The sequence below is a fragment of the Balaenoptera ricei genome, chromosome 1 (assembly GCF_028023285.1).
Source record: "Balaenoptera ricei isolate mBalRic1 chromosome 1, mBalRic1.hap2, whole genome shotgun sequence".
NCBI classification, from domain to species: domain Eukaryota; kingdom Metazoa; phylum Chordata; class Mammalia; order Artiodactyla; family Balaenopteridae; genus Balaenoptera; species Balaenoptera ricei.
In genome coordinates this window covers 172692015-172716937 of record NC_082639.1, presented here as the reverse complement: position 1 = coordinate 172716937, position 24923 = coordinate 172692015, and the positions used below count along the sequence as shown (strand labels likewise).

Sequence of the window (24923 nt, the reverse complement as noted above, 5' to 3'; positions counted from 1 at the left end):
ATTTCTCCAAAGAAGATATACAAATGGCCCACAAGCACATGAAAAGATGCTCAACATTATTAGCCTCTAGGGAAATGCAAATCAAAACCACAAGATACTACTTCACACCCAGTAGGATAGCTATATCAAAGACAGATAATGGCAAGTGTTGGGAAAGACGTGGAGAAATTAGTACCCTCCTCATACACTGCTGGTAGGAATGGAAAATGGCACAGCTGCTTTGGAAAACAGTCCAGAGGTCCCTCAAAAGTTCACAGCAACATTATTCAAAATAGCCAAAAAGTGGAAAACAACCCAAATGTCCATCACCCGATAATGGATACATAAACATGGTATATCCATACAATGGAATATTAATAAATAAAATAAATAAAAAGGAATGAAGTGCCATTACATGCTACAATGTGTGTGAACCTTTAAAAACATTAGGCTAAGTGAAAAGAAGTCAGTAACAAAGAAGTCAGTCCTACATATTTTAGGACTCCATTTGTATGAACTGTCCAGAATAGACAGATCTCTAGAGACAAAAAGTAGTTTAGTGGTTGCCTAGGACAGGAGGAACTGGGGAGAGTCGAGAGTTACTGCTAATGGCTATAGCGTTGCTTTTTGGGGTGATAAAAGTGTTCTAAAATTGATTGTGGTAACGGATGCACAACTATGAATATTCCACAAACCACTGAATTTATACTTTAAGTGGGTGAACCATATTAAGAATCAGATCTCAATTCTCAATAAAGCTGTTGTTCTTAAAAAAAACATGAGATTACCACACCCAATAAATTGGGTGACATGAAAACTCTGACAATAACAAACAATGAGGAGAAGACAGACAAAAGAAAGCCCAAATCAGACTACTAGTGGAATATAAATTGTTAACCACTTTGGAAAGAGTTCAGCCTGTTATACAGTAAAGCTGAAGACATACATACTCTGTGACAACAATTCTACTCCTAGAAATACACACATATGTGTATCACTACACGTGCCCAAGAATTTCAAAGCAGCATTAATTACAATAGCCCCAAACTATTAACAACCTAAATGGCCATCAATATATAGAAGGAATAAATAAATTCCATGAATATCATACAATGTATGGTTTTACAACAATAAAAATGAACAAACTAGAGCTAATTCAACTATATGAACACATGTTAAATGCTGAACAAAATATGCAAGGCCCCAAAAGAATATATACAGTGTGAATCCAAATATGACACTGAGATATAGGCAGAACTAAATTACAGATACATACTTGAGTGGTAAAAGTATTTAAAGAAAACAAGGGAGTAATTACCCTTGAAGTCAGGACAGTCTTCTTGAGACACTGGGAGGAAGTGCGATTAGGCACACGTGGGGAACTTTTAGGGGGTCAGCCATGTTGTGCTCCCTAATCTGGGTGCAGTTACACGGATGTCTGCTTTATAATTATCCATTCTACCAGACATTTGTTTTACACACTGTTTCGGGATATATTTCACAACCTTAAAGGTTTAAAAGGAGAATCAGTCTTTCGAAAGCAACAGCTGATAGAAGCACAAACACTTTTTGGTACCAGTGCCACTTTTTGGCCAAAAAAGTAGCCCCCACCCCCAAACAGGGATTGGTATTCTCTTCCCAGTGGATCAATTGAATAAATATCAATATGAACCTGGAAATGAAGTGGTAACAGGAAAGTAGGTATGAAATGATATCAAAAAAAAAAAATGGTTAAGAAATAAAGGCAGATCCCTGAGTAAGTACAAGTTAGGTATGGATTTACCATGGAAGGGGATTCCCAGCCACCAAGTGCCTCAAAGCCAACGAGCACAGGCCACAGCAGCAAGGAAAAATCCCAAACCAGCTCTGAGCATACATTCACATGCTCCATTCTTATGAGTTGGTTATACAAAACCAGTCCTAACTTTTTTTCCCATTAAACAGACACATGAGGTTAAAGACCATCTAAAGAGTGCCACATATTATCCCATCTTTATCTCTTGTTGCTACAGAAGAGTGTCAGCTGCAGAAGGTACTGAATTATCTATCCATGGCAGTGATGGTGTAAATGCCACATTCCAACTGCTTTAATCATCATATATTTGCTTGAGTTCTACTTAAAGTGTAAGAAGAAAAGTAAATACTGACTTTAAAACTTACCTAAATCAGTATCAGCAAGCCTTTACGGCAGGCATTATGGCACGGTTAGCAAAAGAAATAGAGGACAGATATATGACCTCAAAAGACTGATGAATCTAGACAGGGAGATACAACACAAAACACACATGAAAAAACTTAGAATGATTAAAAAGCAAGAGGTGAAGAGCCAAATGATATAGGCTGAACATGCAGCTGATACGTTAGACTTAAGGTAAAAGAAGGCAGGGTCTAATGAGTCTTGAAGGGCAGATGGCATTCTAGAGGAGGAGAATGCACAAAGGCCTCACAATATTATCATGATGAAGACAGCATTTCAGAAGTGTCTTGGGGGAGATCAAAGATGGGAAGCAGGAAGGGAATTTTGAGATTAGTGAACCCACATGCCCAGAGACCAAGGAAATACTATCACATAAGGACAGTAAGGAAACACTGCTTAACACAAATGATGTGATAAATGTCAGAACTGAGATTTGGGTGGAGGATGTGAAAATAGAAAGGAAGGGGTCAATCCTAGAGGAGTTATGGAGAAAAACTATACAAGGGAAAAAAAGTACAGAGAATCACACTGCTCCAAAGAACAGAAATTTAGGGACAGGAGAGGATGACATCACCACGGAGAGTCAGTTTGAGAAGAACACATAGTCAATTTTGGGGGTGGTCAGTAAATTAAGAAACTGTCTGTTCTGACCTTTATACAGAAATGAAACAACATTATCTTGCCCTACTCTTTAAACGTATTTTCCTAAGAAACAACATAATGAAACAAACTAAACTCCACTGTAAACACAGAGGAAATAATGCTTCTTATATGCAATAATGCCTGCTGAAGAAAATTTGTAACCTATCTTGGAAATCATGTTTAAGAAAGCAGTGAATCTAAAATGGTCATGAACTTAATCTATAAATCACCTAACTGATGTCTGAAAAGTTTTTTTAAATATCAGAAATTTTATAAAGGATGATCAAGAATTTTACATCCACAGAAATGTCTGTTCTCTGTACTATCTGGATAAAGCCGGGCTTGGAAGTAGGGGAATTAGATTACTCCTCCAGACCCTTTCTGTCCCTCTGAGTCAGTCTTACTACTTATCACTCATATTCACTCACCAAGCTGAGACAATTCCATCTTCTTTTTAGACCAAATATAATACTGCAAAAGCCCTTTATAGGCCTGAATAAGGTTGATTAACACTTCCTGAGAAGACGACTTTTCACCATATCGCCATGTCTCTGCCTGGCTGAGATTTCTGTTCGCATCCTCAAGCATACCATGATGCAGAAGGTATAATGCATGTTGTAAGGAGATCTGCAACAGTAAGAAAAAGTCCACCATCATATAGGTCATTAGATAACCCTCAGTCAAAAAGCTCAGTAAATATATGATACATTTGGGCTAAGACCTTGGTAGGACACAAATGATGGAGCAATATTGTCCTCATTATCAAAAATTTAAATCTAGCAGAAAGACAAATGAAAAAATTATCATTACGTAAACGAGAACTAAATTATATAAACTTACAAACAGAAGGCAGTGTGAAAAGAACAGGGACGTTGAAGACAGAGTCCGGGCTCAAATGCTACTTTAAAGCTACACAAACCTGAGTAAGTTACTCTTACCCTTTGTGAGTCTCCTCTTTCATATGGAACAATTATTATTAACTCTTTTGAAGGCCATTAAGGGGATTAAGTGAGATGATATTTGTATACCACCTAATACCTAGTTTAGCCCATAGCAGACAATAAATTATTTTATACATGTTATATAAACTCAGAGAAAACATCTTAATAAGGGGTGTTGAAGAATGGCACTGGTTCAAATGGAAAGTGTATGCCTGATACAGGAGAAGCAATAAGAATAATTCCACACAGAGGGGAGGGGCAATATAGGAGTGGGAGATTAAGAGGTACAAACTATTATGTGTAAAATAAGCTACAAGGATACATTGTACAATACAGGGAATACAGCCAATATTTTACATTAACTATAAATGGAGTATAAGCTTTAAAAACTGTAAATCACTATACTGTACACCTGTAACTTACACAGTATTATACAGCAACTATACTTCAATTTAAAAAAAAAAAGAATAATTACACAAAGAATGAGCAGTACAAGTAGGGAGGACATTAAGGAGGAGAATAATGGGAAGTACAGTTAATCATCTGAACAGAGTCAGAGTTCAAACCTTCATCTTAAACTATTGTAATAATTTCTCAACTGGTGTCTCTAATCCTGCCCCACTACAATCCATCTTCAAAGATGGATCTGACTGCCAAAGAAATCTCATTAGTCATTTGTGTAAAATCTTTCAATAGTTCCCATTGCCTACAGAATAGAAATCTAAGCTCCTTAGAAATGGCACACAGAGTTCAGCTTACTTCCCCTGGCTTCTCCCCACATGAGTTTTTAGAGTAACTAAAGCATTAGACACAGAGCTATTAAACTCTTTATTACCCCCTGCCATGCTAGACTACTCTTTCCCACAGTATGCACTGTGAATACCCACTAGCTTTATCAGACTCATCTCAAGCCTCATTTCCTTTCTTTTCCGACTCCCCCACTCATTCAATCCCAGCCCTTTCCAAAATTCCAGAGAGCCGACCATTTTCCACTTTGTCTTCTCACCGTACAGTACATTTCTACTATGGCACCCATAACCATTTATTCCATTTACATGCCTGTCTCCCCCTACTGCAAGAACCATGGCTAGCACATTGTCTGGAAAACAGCAGCAAGTGTTTTTAAAATTATTAACAGCAAAACATGTTTTATTGCCTATACTAACTACCACCCTCAGACTCTAGAGTATGAAATAAGGTTCCTCTCAGGTTTCTTTACTTCAACTGAGTAGATTCTATGAGCTTAAAAGGATCTAACCAATAATTTACTTAAAACTCTACCTTCCCTCCCCAATCAAATGGCTATCCAGTTTCTCCCTGAAAGAAGAAAATGGGAGCACACAACACCAAGGCAGGCCATTCCCTTTTTCCAATTGTTCACTTACAAAATTCTTCCTAAAGTAGAACCATATGCTGCCTCCATTTAGTTTCTACTTATAATGTATGTGGTCTACCAGAAAATAAGATCATAAGGGAGAACCTGGCACATAAGAGAAGCAAAAAATTTTTCCTAAATTAATAAAATCTGAAAAGAATCCTAAACTAGGTAAATCATTTTTCAAAATTAGAGAGCAGTGGGAATACAAAATGCTACAGCCACTATAGGAAACATTTTGGTGATTCCTAAAAAAGTTAAACATAGAATTATATGTTCATACATACTTTATATATATATATATATATATATATATATATATATATGTATTTGTATATATGACAAAAAATATGACCCAGCAATTCTAGTCCTAGGTATATATCCAAAGGAATTGAAAGCAGGAACTCAAATAGATACTTGCATGCCAATGTTCACTGCAGTGTTATTCACAATAGCCAAAAGGTGGAAACAACCAAACAAGAGATGAAAGGATAAACAAAATTTCATAGATACATACAATAGAATATTGTATTGTATTGAGCCATAAAAAGGGATAAAGTCTGATACATGCCAACACATGGATAAATCTTGAAAACATTATGCTAAGCGAAACAGCAAAACATAAAAGGACATATTATACAATTCCACTTATATGAAATACCTAGAATAGGCAAATGCATAGACATAGAAAACAGATCAGAGGTTACCAGGGCCTGGGAGGAGGAGGGAATGAGGAGTTATTGCTTAATGGGTACAGAGTTTCTATTTGGGGTGATGCAAAAGTTTTGGAAATACTGGTGAGGGTTACACAACAATGTGAATGTAATTAATGCCACTGAATTACACACTTAAAAATGGTTAGAATACCACATTTTATGTTATACATATTTTACAGCAATTTAAAAATATTTGGAAAATAGGAAAAGTAAAAACAAAAAACCAGAGGGTAAATATTTTAGGCTTTGCAGGCCATATGGTCTCTACCACAACTCTGCCATTGTCCTACTAAAAGCAGCTACTCACAATATGGAAATGAATGAGTGTGGCAATGTTCCAATAAAGCTTTGTTTAGAGGCACTGAAAAAAAATTAAAAAGCAAAGCACTTAAAAACTTTATTGAGAAAGTGCTTTTAGTCTCATATATACTAGACAGAGGGAGATGTCATAACATTTTGGAGTGTATCAATTCTTTTGGATAAGGCTTTTATTAAAGGAGAAAGTTCCACCTAAACATTAGAAACATTGAAACATTTTCACACATGGATCAGAAGAGTCAATATTGTGAAAATGTCCTCACTACCCAAAGCCATCTGTAGATTCAATGCAATCCCTATCAAAATACCAATGGCATTTTTTACAAAAATAGAAAAAAATAATCCTACAATTTGTATGGAACCACAAAAGACCCTGAATAGCCAAAACAACCTTGAGAAAGAACAAAGCTGCAGGTATCACATTTCCTGATTTCAATCTATATTACCAAGCTACAGTAATCAAAACAGGATGGTACTGGCATAAAAACAGACACATCAGACAAGTGGAACAGAACTGGAAGTCCAGAAATAAACCCATCCATATATCGTCAACTAATATTTGACAAGGGAGCCAAGAATACTCAAATGGCAAAGGACAGTCTCTTCAATGAATGTTGTTGGGAAAACTAGATATTTACATGCAAAAGAATGAAACTGGACCCCTAACTTACACCACTCACAAAACTTAACTCAAAATGGATTAAGGACTTAAAGGCAAGATCTGAAACTATAAAACTCTTAGAAGAAAACAGAGAAAAAAATTCCTTGATATTGGTCTTGGCAATGATTTTTTAGGGTGTGACACCAAAAGCACAAGTAATAAAAGCAAGAATAAACAAGTGGGACTACATCAAACTAAAATGCTTCTGCACAGCAAAAGAAACCATCAACAAAATGAAAATGCAGCCTACTGAACGGGAGAGAATATTTGCAAATCAAGTATCTGATAAGGGGTTAATACCCAAAATATATAAAGAATTCATACAACTCAATAGCAAACACAACAAAAAACACATTACAATTAAAAATGGGCAGAGGACTTGAACAGACATTTTTCCAAAGAAGATACACAAATGGCCAACAAGTACATGAAAAGGTGCTCAACATCACTGTCAGGGAAATACAAATCAAAACTACAATGAGACATCACCTCACACCTGTCAGAATGGCTAGCATCAAAAAGACAAGAGATAACAAGTGTTGGTGAGGATGTGGATAAACGGGAACCTTTGTACACTGCTGGTGTACACTGTCTTCAGAATGTAAAGTGGTCCAGCCACTATGGAGAATGGTATGGAGGTTCCTCAAACAAATTAAAAGTAGATCTACCATATGATTCAGCAATCCACTTTTGCATATATATCCAAAGGTGAAATCACTAACTCGACAAGATACCTGCACTCCCATGTTCACTGCAGCACTATTCACAAAAGCCCAGACATGGAAGGAATCTAAGTGAGCACTGATGGATGAATGGATAAGGAAAATGTTACACACACACACACACACACACGATGGAATATTATTCAGCCACACAAAAGAATGAAATCTTGCCATCTGTGACTACATGGGTGGGCTCTGAGGGCATTATGCTTAGTGAAATAAGTCAGACAGAAAATCGTAATATTGTATGATCTCACTTTTATGTGGAATCTAAAAACATCCGACCCATAGAAACAGAGTAAAATGCTGGCTGCCACAGGCTGAGGGGTGGAGAAAATGGGGAAATGTTGGTCAAAGGACACAAACTTTCATTCATAAGATGAGTAAGTCTGAGGATCTAATGTACAGCATGGTGACTATAGCACTGTTAACTTGAAAACTGCTATGAGGATAGAGCTTTAACCTTCTCACCATAACAACAACAACAAAATGGTAATTATGTGAGAGGATGGAGGCGTTAACTACCTCATTATGGTAAACATTTGGCAATATATCCATGCATCAAATCATCACATTTTACACCTTAAACTTACATGATATATGTCAATTATATCTCAACAAAGCTGGAAACAATTTTTTTCTTAAGTATTCAAATTCCCAATTTGTTTAGCTGTTTCCCTTTTCCAAAAGCATCAATTCTCAGAGACCTCAACTGACTTAAGTAAACATATTAGAATTTGGCCCATCATCATAATGACGCACTACTGCCATCTCTGAAGGACTGATTCTGGCAGCCAGAGATACACAAAGAGAAGATACTTTCACTCAGACAACGTGGTAGGCAACAGGAAATGGAGAAGTAAATGGTTCTCACGATGCTGCTTTCTTTCAGCTTCTCTTATTGACCCAGGTGTCTTACCCCTTTTCTCATGCTTTTTACATTATTACCTACCTCATCACTGAGACAAGCAATTTTTAGAAATGAATGCCACAGATGTAAATTCACAAAACCTATATACTCACCTTCAGGTAATTCATGACACCAATATTTTTCATCCGGTCAGCAAAGGTATTGAAAGTCTCCACATTGCTTTTGGGATGATAATAAAGAATTTCACTTCCAAGCCTCCAAATAATCTGTCAAAACAGAAATTACTAACAAAACTGTAAAATCCTTGCCTAAACCAATATCTAAGAAAGCTCTTTTTTTCTGATTACAACGTTAAAAAACCACCTATAGTTCCTTTTTCTAGACACCACTACCGTCAACATTTTACTGTACTTTACCCAGTGAAACTAATATTATATCTTATGGGATAAAAATCTTTTCTGTTGACTAAATAAAAATACCAGGTAACTATAATAGTAGTTAGTAGTCTAAAGAAGGTAAGCAGTTAAGATACATATTGAAAATAACATTTTTAACTAGTATAGCAGGAAGAATATTAATGTCAGAAAACTTGGGTTCTATTAATATTGGCTTCTTCACTGCTCTCAGCCTCATATTTATTATCTACCAAATGAGAGCTATGGACTAGATGTTTCTTGAGATCCCATCAAGTTCTACAACTATTGACATATATTTAGTCTATATTTAGAGCTCCAATTTAAGAATTTTCATCAGCTATGGACAAATTTTAATAAAAATATTTTTGCCCCGGAGCACCAAAACTTTGGTGACAGAACTTGGAGCTCTTCTTTTGCATGGTCTATTCTCTTACCCCAATTTAAAGTACTTCAATAATAGTGACTTCAAAGTAAATTTAAGTGGATTTTAAATCAATTCTTTCTCTGAACATACATACTGATTGTTTTGAGTAATCATAATACTCATCTTCCCAACTCAGAAAGATCAAGATTTCATTTACAGAACACCAAATTGCAGTATTCTGATGCTTACAGAAAATGTGGAGATTATCCTATCACAGTGGTTCTTAAACCTTGTTGTATGTAAGAATTACCTGGGACACCACTAAAAAATAAATATTCTAGGGATTCAGACTTCAGTTCAGTAGAACTGGAGTGCAGCACAGGAATCTATACTTTAAACAAAAGCCCCATGTGATTTAAACAGAGCCCAAACAAGTGTCTGGAAACCACTGATTTAATTCTTTCATTTTGTAAAACAAACTCTGGACCAAAAGAGACTGTAACTTGCCCAATGTTTTACAGATCTATATAACTTTAGTCCATTAACTAAACTTTCAATCAATGGTTAAATTTTTTTCTTTAATATTTTTTGGCTCTATTAAATATCTAACTGATGCAATGGTTACTGTAATAGTAAAAGTTACTTGAGATATTCATGTGAAGTTATTTGTGGATAAAGTGTTTACAGAATAAATTTAACAATATATGCCAGGCACTGTTCTATATCCTTGCCCTTGTGGAATTTACATTCTATTGTAGAGAGACTGACAATAACCAAGAAATATAATAATTAAATTGGCAAGTATTATGGGAAAATAATGAAGCAGAATAAAGGGATCAGGAGTGCCAGCTGGAAAGTGAAGGGGGTTGGTGTGCAGTTGCAATTTCATTTTATTTATTTATTTATTTATTTTTGGCTGCATTGGGTCTTCGTTGCTGCGTGCAGGCTTTCTCTAGTTGCAGTGAGCAGCGGCTACTCTTCGTTGAGGTGCGCAGGCTTCTCATTGTGGTGCCTTCTCTTGTTGCGGAGCACAGGCTCTAGGCACGCGGGCTTCAGTAGCTGTGGCTCATGGGCTCTAGAGCGCAGGCTCAGTAGTTGTGGCACATGGGCTTAGCTGCTCCACGGCACGTGGGATCTTCCCGGACCAGGGATCGAATCCGTATCCCCAGCATTGACAGGCAGATTCTTAACCACTGCGCCACCAGGGAAGCGCCAGTTGCAATTTTAAATAGTCAAGGTAGGCCCCACTGAAGGTGTGACTTGAAGGAGGGTGACCACAGTGATATTTGAAGAAAGACCTTCCTAAGTAAAAGAAATAGCAAAGGCAAAGGCAATCAGGAAGGAGTATGGTTGTTCAAGAAAGAGCAAGGAGGTCAGTGAGGTTGGAGAAGGAAAAGCAAGTTGGACAGTAATAGGAGATGAGGTCAAAGGGGGAAGGGGAGTGGGCAGAGCACGGAGAACTTGCAGGCAATCAGAAAGACTCTGGCTCTTACTCTGAGTGAAATGGGAAGACACTGCAGTGTTTTCAGCAGAGGAGTGACATGATTTGACTTATGTTTTAAAAGGACTATGCTGCATCATTAATCATTAGGAAAATGTCAACCAAAGCTACAATGAGATACCACTTCACAACCACTAGGATGGCTAAAATCAAGAAAACAGACAATAATACGGTTGGCGAGGATGTAGGGATGTTGGAACCCTCGTATACTGCTGGTGGGAACGTAAAATGGTGCAGTCACTTTGGAAAACAGTCTAGTGGTTCCTTAAGAGGTTACATATATTTTATGCCCCAGCAATGCCACTCCTAGGTATACACCCAAAAGAAATTACAACAAACATCCATACAAAAGCTTGTACATAAAAAAAAAAAACCTTGTACATAAATGTTCAAAGCAGCATTATTCATAGTAACCAAAAGTGGAAACTACCCAAATGTCTAAAAACTGATGAATCGATACATAAAGTGAGATAGAGCCATACACTGGAATATTATTTTGCAATAAAAAGAAATGATGTACTAATACGCTACAATATGGAAAGGCCTGAAAACATTATGTTCAGTAAAAGAATTCATTCACAATAAGCCATATGTTATATGATTCCATTTATATGAAATGTCCAGAATAGAAAGTAGATTACTGGTTGCCAGGGGCTGGGGGTTGGAAAGGAGCAACTACAAGTGGGTACAGGGCATCTTTTGGGCAAGATGAAAAATGTTCTAAATCTAGATTGCTGTAATGGTTGCACATCTCTGTGAATATATGAAAAAACACTGAACTGCTCAATTTAAATGGGTGAGTTGTATGGTGTGTTAATATATCTCAATAAAACCAGTTTTTTTTAAAAAAAGGATCAGTCTGGTTATTATGCTTAAAATAGACTGCAGGGGTAGGGGAGGGTAAGAAGTCATCTAAGTGAGGTGAGAGGGACTTGAGTCCAGGTGCAGCAATGGAGGAGGTGAGAAGTACTCAGACTGCAGGGAGCGTGTTTTCAAAGTAGAGCTAACAGGATTTTCTGATGGTTTGGATATGGGGTATAAAAGAAAAAACACCCCAGAGTTTGGCCCTCGCAATTAGACACATAAAGGAAACGTCACCTGAGATGAGGAAAATTAGGCTGGACAGGGATATCAGAAGACCTAGTTTAGATATGTTACTATGATGTGACATACCATACTAGCTGATACTAGACATCAAGAGGTGACGTTGAGTAGACAGCTGGATACAGGAATCTGGACTTGAAGAGAGATGTCAGGACCCCAGATACACAATTGGGGATTGCCAGCATGCAGACTGAATGTAAGGCTATGAAACTGAATGAGATCATCAAGAGTGAGTTCAGATAACGATAACAACTAAGGGTTAGAGTTCTTGGGTAGTCCCACGTCAGAAAGCAAAGGAGAAGAGGAGCAGTCAGAAAAGGAGACCGAGGAATGGTCAGTGAGGTAGGAGAAAAAACTGAGAGTACCGTGTCCTGGAAGCCAGACAAAGAAACTATGTCACACAGGAGGGAATGATCTACTATGTTTAATATTGCTGACAGATCAAGTCAGATGAGCACTGAGAATCTGCCACTGGATTCAGCAACATGGAGATCATTGTTGACCTTGACAAAGCAATTTGGTAGAAATGGTGATGGCCGGTGGGTAGTCTAACTGGGAAGGGTTTGGAATGGACAGGTACACACAACTCTCTCAAGGAGTTTTGCTGAAAGGCAGAATGCAGAAATGGGGCACAGCCTGTGGAAGAAGTAGGGGTCAAGAGATGATGCTAAATGGGAGAAATAACATGTTTGTTTGAAGATGGGGAACGTCCTACAGAAAGGGGAAAATAAGGACACAGGGAAAGAATTATTTAAATGAATGAGTATTGGGGAATCTGAGAATTCAGATTTAAAGCTATTTTTGTCTCCTTTAAAATGATAATAGGAAAAAGAAGTGTGCAAAAAAATGTCCTCATACAAACTCTCTACCCAAAACCACTTTTAGTAGCTTTTAGTAAAATCAACCAATAGCAAAAGCTATTCTGGGTGGAGTTCAAGAGGCAGAAACACCCAGGATTCTGTCCTATCTTCCAGCAGACTCAGACCTTACTTACCTCCGGTGCAATCTGTCTTTTGTTGCTATCTGAATCTTCCAAGATCTGAAAGTAACTGTGCATGTATTCTGCAGCTCGCTGCCACTGGTGCTTCAGCAGAGCTTCTTGGATAAGACTTAAACAAGCACTTGTTGTCTGAGCAAAATCCTTCTCCTGTTTTCCTCCAGTCGCTATAAAGGTTAAAGAGGAGAGTCTTGACCCACAGTGATCCCAAATCAACAATTTAAGAAACTTATTTCTGATAAGCATAGTTTTAACAAGTAGAGCAGTAGGTATTACTTAACCCAACCCATCCCCAATTCCAAAGCTGGCTCCATTTGAAACAAACTCTTCCACCCATTTTAACTAGTTTTAGCAAATGAAAAAAATGTCTAATTAGAAGATGTCTAATTTGACATTCTCGGGCTACTGGGATCACCAGATCCTTCAAATCTGATTCAACTGTCCTTTCATCCTTGCACTAAACAATCTGGGAAGAATCTCTTAAAGAGGGCCCCAAAAGCACAGTCCCAAGTATTTAGAATGGGTAAAAATCATCAGGGTCATCCTAGGAAAGTATGGTCTTTTTTACCTACCTGTGTTCTGAAAACACCAAGAGGTGCACTTTTATTTTTTAAGGACTGAGTTCCCAGTAACTCAGTGATGTAAATGCAAATGAGATAATAATTGTAGACATTAGCATTTATATCTCTAAAGTACTGACAATCCTCTTGTTAAGAATATTTGGGCTTAGTTACAACCCCGGTTATGAGTAACAGGTGGCATATTGCCACCTCTTCTTCCCTTCCCACGCTACTAAAGACGCGTACAGGCCAGCAGTCTTCCATTTGGGGTACCCTCACCCCTGGGAGTACACAGAGACTAATAAGTACCATGCAAAGATAGTTTTACAGCAATCAACTTGCAGATCTTCAACTTTCTCACATACTCTTTCCTAAAATTGATCTCCTAGAAAACTGTGCCTATACACAAGGCTTCATGATCAAAATCATTATATTTTACCTTAAGGTGAAAATACAGGTGTTTAGTGTTGAGAAAGTGAACGACTCTAACACATCCATTTGCAAGTCAGGTGATTTTTAATTCTTTGCTTATCAAAATTGTAGGAGAACCTAATAATTTTTTATTTTAGATCACTAAGTAATTTTTTCATAAATAATTCAGAAGGAATCCAAAGACATGATACATTACTATAATTAAACTCCATTCATTGCCAGCTAGTTACTTATGTGACTAAAGTTTCTCAGAATTTCCACCAATTAAAACAAAATACAGTAGAATTGAAGCTAAATCTTTTCTCATTCTAGGAATACGTAATATTCATCCACAGATATAAGAACTGGAAAAAAGTGATAACCTTACCCATTTTATTGGGATAAATAAGCAATAAAAATTTACCTTTAATACTTAAAATTTAACAAAAATTGTAACACTACTTATGTTATTTTGATTAGGTGGGTACAAAAATCAATTACAATGATTTCTTAATCCAGAAGAGATTTTAATACTTAAAACCTTACAGGATATTAATAAAAATTAATTAAATGTAGATATATACTTTATGGCAAGAATAAAAGTATAAAAGAAAAAGGAACAATATAAAATTCCATCTATTAAAAGCTTTTTCATAAATACTAAATGGATGATAAAGGTATCACATCCTTATATTATTTAGATTCCACCAAATTATTTTTTTAAGTCACATGATAATTTCATTTAAAATTGCCAATATATGCCGAAAATTATGCCTTTTGCAACTCTCAAACTTATGATACAATTTTTAGATGGCACCTTAAAACTGTGCAAGATAGTACCTAATTCTTCAGGAAAAAAAAAAGTAGAAGACTATTTCTCTTTTTTTTTTTCCCTTAAAGATTTATTTATTTATTTATTTGGCTGTGTCGGGTCTTAGTAGCGGCACGCGGCATCTTCATTGCAGCACGCGGGATCTTCAGTTGCGGTGTGCCGGATCTTTTAGTTGCCGCATGCAGGATCTAATTCCCTGACCAGGGATCAAACCAGGGCCCCCTACATTTGGAGCACAGAGTCTTAACCGCTGGACCACCAGGGAAGTCCCAAAGACTATTTCTCTTGACCAGTGCTTCTCAAACTTTTTAAATGTACATACAAATCACCTGGGGCTCCTGATGTAGTCTTAGTATCCCCAGGGAGCTTATTAGAAATGCAGAATACTATGTCCCACCCACCTCTCTGAATTAGAAGCTGCATTTAACAGGATCTACACCCAAACTCCCAGTATCAGCAGCAACACCAGGCAGCTAGGCCAAGAAAGTGACAAAATACCTCTTCCCTAAAACCTCGGTTATTCACCTAAAGGAAAACTGATCTCAGGCCAGACTCCCTTCTACCTCTCAAGTTTTCACAGCTCAAACTGGAAATCAACTTTAGACTAGGATACATAAATCCTTGGAAAATTCCCCTCCTGTCTTCCAACTGAGCCTAATTACCTCAGGAGTAGCTCTCATTTCATCCTTCGTGAGCAAAAGATAATCTTCTTTGTTGCTGATAAACTTTAAGAATAACTGTCAAGGAAAATAAATTTGATGGAATGAGGTACAATAAAGAACCAGTGCCATCAACCTAATTTCTAATATCCTTGAAATAACCTGGAAACTTGTCAGCCTGTCAACAAATATTTTTTGAGCACTACCATAGCCAAGCACTATTCTAGGTGCTCAACATACAGCTTTATTCCAGATTGGTGCCCACCTTCCAAGTTTTTATTCTAGGGGACACACCCTTCAAAACGCCAAAAGAAATTTAAGAGAATAAAAAATAAATAATTGTTAGGCAATTGTGTTTTCCTACTATGGTTAATTACCACTACAATGTCAGTATTACCTGCAACTATATTCTCATTGCAGACAGAAAGTATTTGGGGTTTAACAAGCTATCTGTACTATATGAAACATGTCTAAGCATGTAAATTCTGGTCTTAAACCTACTTGTTTGTGGACTGACTCAAGCTCTCTATAGGACACTGGTGACAGACACATGCCCAGGTATGCCTTAAAACTAGCAGAAACTTTAAATTACTAGTTCCCTACAAGGGGTGAGGTAGCATGCCCTCTGAAGTACCATTCTTTCAAACCTGGCTCAAACCATGTACATTAATTCAGCAAAAATAAAATGAGAAAAGAGGAAGTAAACTATTACTTTTTCAACACTCACCATGCATGAGGCTCTATGCTAGGCACTTTACATATATTATCCCTTTTTTCAATATATGTATCTCAATGTAGGCTTTGAGATCAGATAGGCCTGGATTTGACTCCTGATACCGGCATTAAGAATTTTAACTTCTTCGGAAGTTCAGTTCCCTCATCTCTAAAATGCCTTGCACATAGATTTACTGAGGATTAATTTACTGAGATAATTAAATGAGATAATATTTAGATTAAAAAATAAAGAAATAAGAGCTAAACTCTAGGAGCCAGGGAATCTCAGTCAAGGGAAAGAAAGCCAGGCTAAGAAAGATATATTTGTGGGCAATTAGAAAAGTGCTGGTTCAAATGTATTCCCAGGACTACACAACCCAACATGCCAACATACAGAAAACTGCTTCTTTTATATATTCTGATAAGGAATTTATTCCATAGAAAAACTTGTTTATTTCTACATAAGATGAAAATAGAAGAACATATTCCTTTCTTGAAATCTATTATAAATCAATTCTATTAGGGCTTATTTCAATGCAATTCAACAGAAACTTCTGGTATGTACTCCTCAGTGGTAGAGATCATATCTTCTTCAACTATGTATCCCCAATATTTAACCAATGCCAGGGATATAATAAATGCTCAGTAAGTATTACTAGGGGAAAAAAAAGTGTATCTACCATAATAGAGACTGTTATTAATTCAAAGGAAAAGAATTCTAAAAGAAAAAAAAGAATCTATTTTTATTATTTCTTTTTTATTAACAGCCTAAAAAAAATCCTCATACATTCTTATTTTGAAAGTTGAACCAGCTTGGTTATCCATTTTTGTATCCATATTGAATCTTATCATCTCCTTGCATTAGAGCTGAAATGGCTATATGTTATTTTACTTACCTATGGTTTCTATATGCTTTTGGAGCCAAGGAAGACACATTCCTGTACCAGAGGGCACACGCGGTTCCTCCTGTTCATCCTCTGTTGTGGGCCTTATCAATTCTTCACTGAAATCACTCATACCTATTCCAGACTGAGAATATCAGTTACTTTTTGTACATCTTAATCCACAGGCTTCTGAGTTATACAGAAAGACAGCCATCTTTTATCTAATAAATATCAATGATCAACAAAATTAATTGTACCTGGTAGTTCCTTTAAAGAAATGAATTTAATTATGTCAGCAGCAGTCAAAATGAATGACCCATTAAAAAAAAAAGACAACTGCAACTACTACTATATTTCAAGAAGATACAAAGATAGATATTAACCTTTTAAGTTTAAAAAAAGTCATCTAGAGGAAGAAACATCAAAATAATATATAATAAAACAATATGACAAATAATAACAGTAGTAGTTAACATTTATTGGGCCCTTTCTATACACCAGGGCTATTAATCCTTACAGAAATCCGGAGGTAAGTGGTATTACTTTCTTCCATTTTCATGCTGAAAAAAACTGAAGGGCTCAGTGAAACTATGTAACCTGGCTCAGTGTCACAAAAAGGTGAGGACAATATTCTGGGAACTAGAACACCAAACACACTTGGCATGAACAGAGTTTGGGGTGTGAGTGGAGGAGGGGGGTGGAAGGCAGATGACGGGAAAAGAATCTACAAAAACAGCTTTGTGCCAAGCTGAGTTTGGACTTAACCGTCCAGATGCTCAGGACCCCTCTCCCTCCTCCACATATCCAATTGATTATTAGGTCCTGCTGGTAATACCTGCTAGTACTTCTCCTATCTTCTCTCTGCTCCGCAACTCTACACCACTCCCCTGGCTCGGGACACCTTCAAACTGTGTCTGGATTGCTGCATTAGCTTTCTAACTATTTACCCTGCCTCAAATTTGGTTTCTCCACATCACAACCCGAATAAACCTTTCAAAATCAAATTCTGTGGTTACGAGCACGGGTTTGAAATAACACTTGAGTTTGAACCCGACTCACACGTATTTTAAGGAGTCATTTCAGAAGAAGCTCTCCCTTCCCAAATTCTCGAAGCCTAAACTGGTGTCTTGCAGTTGTCACGGTAACCAAAGCTGCCCCACCCCTCCAGGCTCGCCCTCAGAACTCAAGGTTTCAGAGGATCAGGAGAAAATATGAGGAGAACACGGGTGAAACCTACTACAGCCATTCCCGTTCCACTGTGAACGCAGGCAACGAGATGGAAGACAACCGCGGGACTTACCTGCCTAAAGCCAGAGTTCTTCTGCGACACCAAACTCAGTCTCCAGACTCCGGACCAGCGTGAGCAAACTCTCACGGGAAGCGGAGTTAGCGACCTGAGAGCGGAAGTGTACAAAACCTGACCCCGACGCTACGGCGGCGCGCAGACGCAGCCCCGCCCCTAACTCCCGATTGGGCGCTGGAGGCGCCTCGACCCGGAAGTGACCCGGAAGTGGCCGTGGGCAGCCGCCTTCCCATTGGATTGGACCCAGGTGTACATCTTAGTCTGTCTCAGCGGAAAGAAGTGGGAGACTTTAGTTGCAAATGAAGATTAATGCAACGGGAGGTCGGCTGGATGAGGGTAACAGTCCAAATAGCAGAATGTCAGTTTACTCGAGTAGTTCCCCGTACGACGACCTTTCAGTTACTGCTTGGCTTGCTGGCGCGTGCCGCGAGCCTCGGAGGCGCGGCTCGTGGCCCTAACAAGATAAATCTCTGCATAGCCTGTTAATTGCTTCCTTGAAATCTTTTTCCTTTTTCATTAAAGGTTTAGCTTTGAATTTAAATGACTGCTCCCCCAAAATTTGGACGAGAATATCTTTTCCTTCTCAGCGGGAGTGGTTCTGTGCACCGGTTTGGAGTCACTTTTCATGAGGAACGTTGATGAACTTATGAAATAAGGGTTGAAAGTAAGATGGTTAAATGCGAAATGAGGGAAAATTGAGGGGTTCTAGGGAAGATGACCCTGGAAAAGCACAGACTCGTTGGAACACAATATTTCCAAAATTTGGGGGGTTCATCTGTGAAGGAAGAGTCAGACTTTTTTCGTAGCATCAGGGAACGGAACTCGGACTAAGTAGTGAAAGTTAAAGAGAAGCAGCTTTAAAGTCATTACAAGAGTTTTGTTCATAACTAAGGCTGCACAAATAATGGCATGGGCTCCCACAGGAATCTTTTGAGTTTCCCCTGCCCTGAAAGTGAACCATTTGAGCAGAATCACAATATTGTACAGGTGATTAAAGGGTCTAGTGAGAATTTGTACAGGGATTCCTTAAAATGCTGAAATACTTGATTATATGTTGTCTTCATAAATACTATGCAGTAGCTATGGGCTTGTGAGAAAAATTCTCCTGCTGCTTTTTGTGTCATAAATCCTTGGTCTCACTCAAGCCCCTGCTCTAACTCCACAGGCTAGGCTGACCTAAATGACAGTTGTGGTCCAAGAGGACACACAGAAAATAATATAGCCATACTTTTATTGTATAAAGGTTTGGTCTGGCTACATTTCTTCCCCTGCTATGAAGTATAATTTCACCAAAGCCAAACTAGAATGGATTTTATCTGGCTAGAAATTCATGCTCCCACAAAAATGGGGAAGATATTTCCAATTTACCTTAACATTATCAGACAACTGTAGACAACAGTAGACAAAAGACAGAAAGTTAAGAACTAACATTGATATCTTTCTGTCCTCTACCTACCTCTTTCCTTTTCCATGGTACAATTCTGGTAGAAAATGTTGGAGAGAAGAGAGTAAAAAGAAAATGACTATACTACCGATAGCATAAACAAGATTAAAAAAAAAGAAATGGCATGACAAAAATGCAAACATAAAACAAAGCAAAGCATACCAAAGACTTCTAGATTCCAATCTAGGAGAAAACATGTTCTAAGGAACAAAAAGATGTTCTTACAATTGCATTGTGCCAAAGAGCAACTTAACATGATGAATTACATTTTTTTAAAAACTGCAAACTCTTATTTAGACAATATTATTCCCACAAACCTTTCGATTATTCCCGTGAAGCTTTTAGATTCCCTGCAATCTAATAAAGAATGTTTCAGACACCAATTAGAAAGATTAGATTCACCTGAAAATTCTCTAGAAAAGGTACTTCTTAAATCTCATTAAAATGAACTTCACCAGGTTTTCTCACCTCTGACATGAGACAGTGTCAAGATTTCCAGTCCTAAATGCTCCTTCATGAGGAAGAGACCTTGGCCCAAGACAACTAACAGCTCCTTGATCTCATTCCATAAAATTCGTTCTAGCCATAAGAAAAGAAAAATCATTTGTGTAGGTTTTTTGCTGACCTTTAACTTACAATCTGCAGCAGGGGTCAACAAACTCTTTCTCTAAAGAGACAGTAAATATTTTAGACTCTGTAGGTGATACAGTCTCTCTGTCACCACTACTATTTAACTCTGCTGTTGCCGCACAGAAGCAGTCATAGATAAATGTAAGTGAATGAGAATGTCTGTGTTCTAATAGAACTTTATTTACAAAAACAGGTGGCAGGCTGGATTTGGCCTATTGGCCATAGTTTGTCAACAGTTGTTCTAGAGTACCAATTAATGTTTATGCTCACAACAGAGATTCGATTAGTATACATACATACATACATAAAATTTTAAAGATACATGATCATATTAGTGATGATTGTTGTATCCAAAAGATATCTATACTAAAAATAATTACTGATATCATCATACATCTCAATCATTATGATAGTCACTGACTATATTGCTTCTCCTGGGTGCTTTTACAACTGGTAGCTGTTAATGCCGAGGAGTAACTGCGTTCTATTGTGGAGAAACCTGGTTATAAGGGGTAAATGAGATCAGCCGTCATGAAGATGATGTATATTTACTTAATTACAATTTTTTTTTTTTACCACGCCACCTCGCAGCTTGTGGGATCTTAGTTCCCCCACCAGGGATCAATCCCAGGCCACGGCAAGGAAATAGCCAAGTCCTAACCCCTAGACCACCGGGGAATTCCCACTTAATGACAATTATTATCCAAATAACTCTACATACTGCATCTCAACCTATATTCTCCTAAGTTTTAATTGAGAAGCATGTTCTTTTGTTAAGAATAAAGGGAAAAAAATCCTCTACAGTCATTCCAAATAATTCAAAATATATCCATGATGTGACTATTAATACAAAGAAAAAAATACAATTAATTCAGGTGTAAATTTAAGATAAGATAATGCGGAAGAGGGAACAAATGTGGGAATGTGGAAGTAGAACAATATAAGACCCCTCTCAGAGGAGAGAAAATTCAAATTCAGACATGTAAGACATCTAGTAAGGTAGTATTAGCTTTAATTTTATATATATATATATATAAATATATATATATATATTTTTATATATATATATATATATATATATATAATATCTCCCTTGTAGATCCAAGTAACTTTGATATATAGGGATTTTTTTTTCTTAGGTTGATATTATAATTCGTTTCTTTTACAGAATATTCACAACCGCAGGTGCTTTGTTAACTGATCAGATTTTAACAAAAGCCTTAAGCAGTGCTTCTCAACTGGGAGGTTGGTGTCCTTTCTACTGGGGAAGGATGTGGATGCATGGGGGCAGTTTTTATTTTGTTACCGTGACTAAGGATGGTACTAAAATTTCATAGCCAGGGCTAGGATTTTTGTATATCCTGCAACTGGTAGGAATATTCCACCCAAAATGCCAATAGAGCTCTAGTGAGAAACATTTGCCTAAACAAGTTACATGTTCTGCAACTGTGTTTTCCTACAGTTCAACCTAAGGGGATAAGGGCTCTTGTGCAAATTGTTTTATTACACATTTAGATGTCATTCTTGGTTTGTTTATGTTTGTCAAGAATAGTAAATGTGTTTAAGGTAATTATGAAAAATAAATGATAACAAAATAACAAAAGTCTGATGGCAAACAAAAAATTGGAGGTTTTGAGATAATCACCATCATTCTTTCTCTTTCCACAGAAGTTCCAAGAGAGGTTGGCCAAAAATATTTTAAATCCTAAAACACAATTTTAAGTTTTGCTTTTCTTTAAAATGTATACAAAATAATGTGCAAATGTGTATAGTATATGGTTTGGATCTGGTGTTAATATTTAATCCCTGCTTTCAAGAGCTGTGCTGCCTTTAAATGTGCCTAAATTGAGATGTACTGTAAGTGTAAAATACACACCAGATTTCAAAGATATCATATGAAATAAAGAATGTAACATGTCTCATTAATAATTATTATATTTATTACAAGTTGAGATGATAATATTTTGGATATATTGGATTAAATAAAATTTATTAAAATTAACTTCATCCGTTTTGATTTTAATGTGACTTCTAGAAAATTTAAATGACATATGTAGCTGGCATTATATTGCTATTGGACAGCATTGTTCTAGAGAATCAGTGAGAACTAAGGGAAATATCAAGTTATATTTAGATTCTCTGTTTAATCATTCTAGTTTGATGTCATTGATTCATCCTCTTATGTATTCCATACCATTTCAAATCCCATGTAGAATTAAACTGGAATGAGCTTTTGTACTTGCAGAGAATTCTTACTCTTTCGGTGTGCAATTGCTTAGGATCCACTCTTAAGTGCAGTCTTCATAATGGTATTTATGTTCCGGATCCTAATTTATACTGCTTGTATCAATCAAAATGCTGAACATTCAGGAGGTTTGCTGTGTATGATCTGTAACATCTGCTGTGATTGTATGTTACGTCAAGGGCATATTTTCTCCCTCTCAGCTCTCAATGTCTCCTTCCAGAAGGCACGTTTGACCTCACAAGCACACTTTGGGGGTTCTGTTACCCTCCTTGCTACCTTTTAGTAAGAAGGAAACAGTTTCCATGGTAGAGGTACTATCAAAAAATGTCTCCTCTGTGACAAAGTCATTGATTTGCTGAGACTCTTGTACCATCAACCATTCCTATTGGCTGTAAGAGCCTGAAGTTCTGCTGTTTAATTATTTAAGCAACATAAATGGGCAACATTTTAATATATTATCCCATTGCTTCTATGTATTTATTTATTTATTTTTGGCTGCGTTGGGTCTGTTGCTAAGCGTGGGCTTTCTCTAGTTACGGCGAGCGGTGGCTACTCTTCCTTGTGGTGTGCGGGCTTCTCATTACGGTGGCTTCTCTTGTTGCAGAGCACAGGCTGTAGGCACGCGGGCTCAGTAGTTGTGGCTCATGGGTTCTAGAGTGCAGGCTCAGTAGTTGTGGTGTTCCACAACATGTGGGATCTTCCCAGACCAGGGATCAAACCACATCCCCTGCATTGGCAGGTGGATTCTTAACCACTGCGCCAGGAGGGAAGTCCCTCCCATTGCTTCTTATAGAAACATTATGAAGTTTTACCATGAGCCCCAATGTTATAGACAAGGAATCTGATACTCAGAAAAGTTAGCAACTTGCCTAGGGTCACACAATTAGACTTCTGATACCTAGTTTAATGCTTTTGACTACATTCTCTGCCTATGCTATTGTCCTAGTAAGGAAGTAATTCCTATCTGAAAACCATAAATAGGTAAAGCCAAACAGTCTACACTGTGGAAATTGTGTTGTCCAGGCCCTAACCCTGGAATTTGTTCTGTATTTGATCAAAGCACCAAATATTTGACTTCTGTGAAAATAGTGCCAAGGTAAATTAGGCAGAACCGGAAACAAGAACTTCTATATAAGCCTATGTGTTACTGGCAATTTCAGATGTTTGAGTTTCTTTCTTAGTTCAGTAGAAATGGGAATAATATTTGTCAGGACTAGACAAATAGTACATGGTGATAGAAGACCTTGCCTTGTATGTGACGCACTCCCAGGAGAACATACCCTTTGACATGACTTTGACGTGGCTTTTTAATTGTAGGAAAAGGATTTAACTCTACTGGCCATGCCCAGCACAAATCCTCATTCTCCTTGGCGTTTAGAACAGGATACTTGCTTAAATTCCACTTCAGTTATATGATCCCTTTACTTAAAGTCTGATAGCTTTCTGTTTTTTATTCTAAGTCTAATTTATTGTGCTTGATTAATAATCTTTCAAAATCCGACCTACCCTAGCCACCCAAATTTATCTCCCACTACTCTTTAACAGGATCATTTCACTCTAGTAAGATTAGGTCTCATTACTGTTGTTGTCTTTTCTCTTATGTTTCTTTGTGTCCATCCCTAGTCTCCCTGCTCTATCACGAAGCAACCACTGTCATAGGTTAGTTAGAATTTTCTAGAATTTTATATAGATGCAGTTTTACAGTGTGTATTATTTTAGGGGTCTGTGTTATTTCACTCAGAATTTCTTTGTTGTTGCTAGTATCAATAGTTCCTTGTTATTGCTGAGCAATATTTCAAAATTTAACATCTATTTAGCTGTTGATGGACAGCTGTTTTTTGTTTGTTTGTTTTTGGTTTTTTTGTGTGTGGTTTTTTTACTATTACCAGTGAAGCCACCATGAACATTTGCGAACAAGTCTTGGTTTGGATATATACTTTTATTTCTCTTGAGTGAATATCCAGGAGTGGAAAGACTGCATTCAAATGATAAGGTGTAATTTTTAAAGAAACTGTCAAACTGTTTTCCAAAGTGGTTGAATCATTTTAAATTATAACCAGCAGCGTTATGAGAGATCCAATTATCCTCATCCTTGGCAACATCTGTTATGATCAGTCTTTTAAATTTTAGCCATTCTAGTGGATGTGCCATAATAGCTCATTATGGTTTTGATTTGCACTTCCCTAATGACTAATGGTATTCAATATCTTTTCTTACATTAATACATACCTGCCACATTTGTATCTTCTTTAGTGAAGTGTCTGTTTAAATTTTTGACCCACTTTTTTCAAATTGGGTTTTTTGTCTTCTTATTAATAAGTTGTAATCGTTATTTATATATTCCAGATACAATTCCTCTGTTGAATGTATGTTTTGCAAATATTTTCTCCCAGTCTGTGGTTTACCTTTCCATTTTCATAACAGTGAATGTAGAAGT

General features: G+C 37.1%; 2 protein-coding genes across 7 annotated transcripts in view; one reads left to right on the top strand and one right to left on the bottom strand.

Moving 5' to 3' along the window:
* TAF1A (TATA-box binding protein associated factor, RNA polymerase I subunit A) overlaps positions 1-18256 on the bottom strand; it is a 33405-nt gene extending 15149 nt beyond the window's left edge. For 4 of the 6 annotated variants that reach the window (XM_059942104.1, XM_059942121.1, XM_059942116.1 and 1 more), the window contains exons 1-5: positions 18165-18256; positions 16877-17009; positions 12802-12971; positions 8575-8688; positions 3247-3445 (exon numbers count right to left, since the gene is read on the bottom strand). In XM_059942104.1, coding sequence (XP_059798087.1) covers positions 3247-3445; positions 8575-8688; positions 12802-12971; positions 16877-16997 — 604 coding nt within the window. In that variant the 5' untranslated portion in view covers positions 16998-17009; positions 18165-18256. Of the gene's footprint in view, positions 1-3246; positions 3446-8574; positions 8689-12801; positions 12972-15269; positions 15345-16876; positions 17010-18164 lie in introns of those variants that run through there. The other 2 variants (XM_059942111.1, XM_059942120.1) reach the window with 2 other exon arrangements.
* Positions 18257-18457: 201 nt separating this feature from the next.
* MIA3 (MIA SH3 domain ER export factor 3) overlaps positions 18458-24923 on the top strand; it is a 79043-nt gene continuing 72577 nt past the window's right edge. Inside the window, exon 1 of the mRNA XM_059942091.1 lies at positions 18458-18525. Within this exon, the coding sequence (XP_059798074.1) occupies positions 18477-18525 (49 nt within the window). The 5' untranslated portion in view covers positions 18458-18476. The remainder of the gene's footprint in view (positions 18526-24923) is intronic.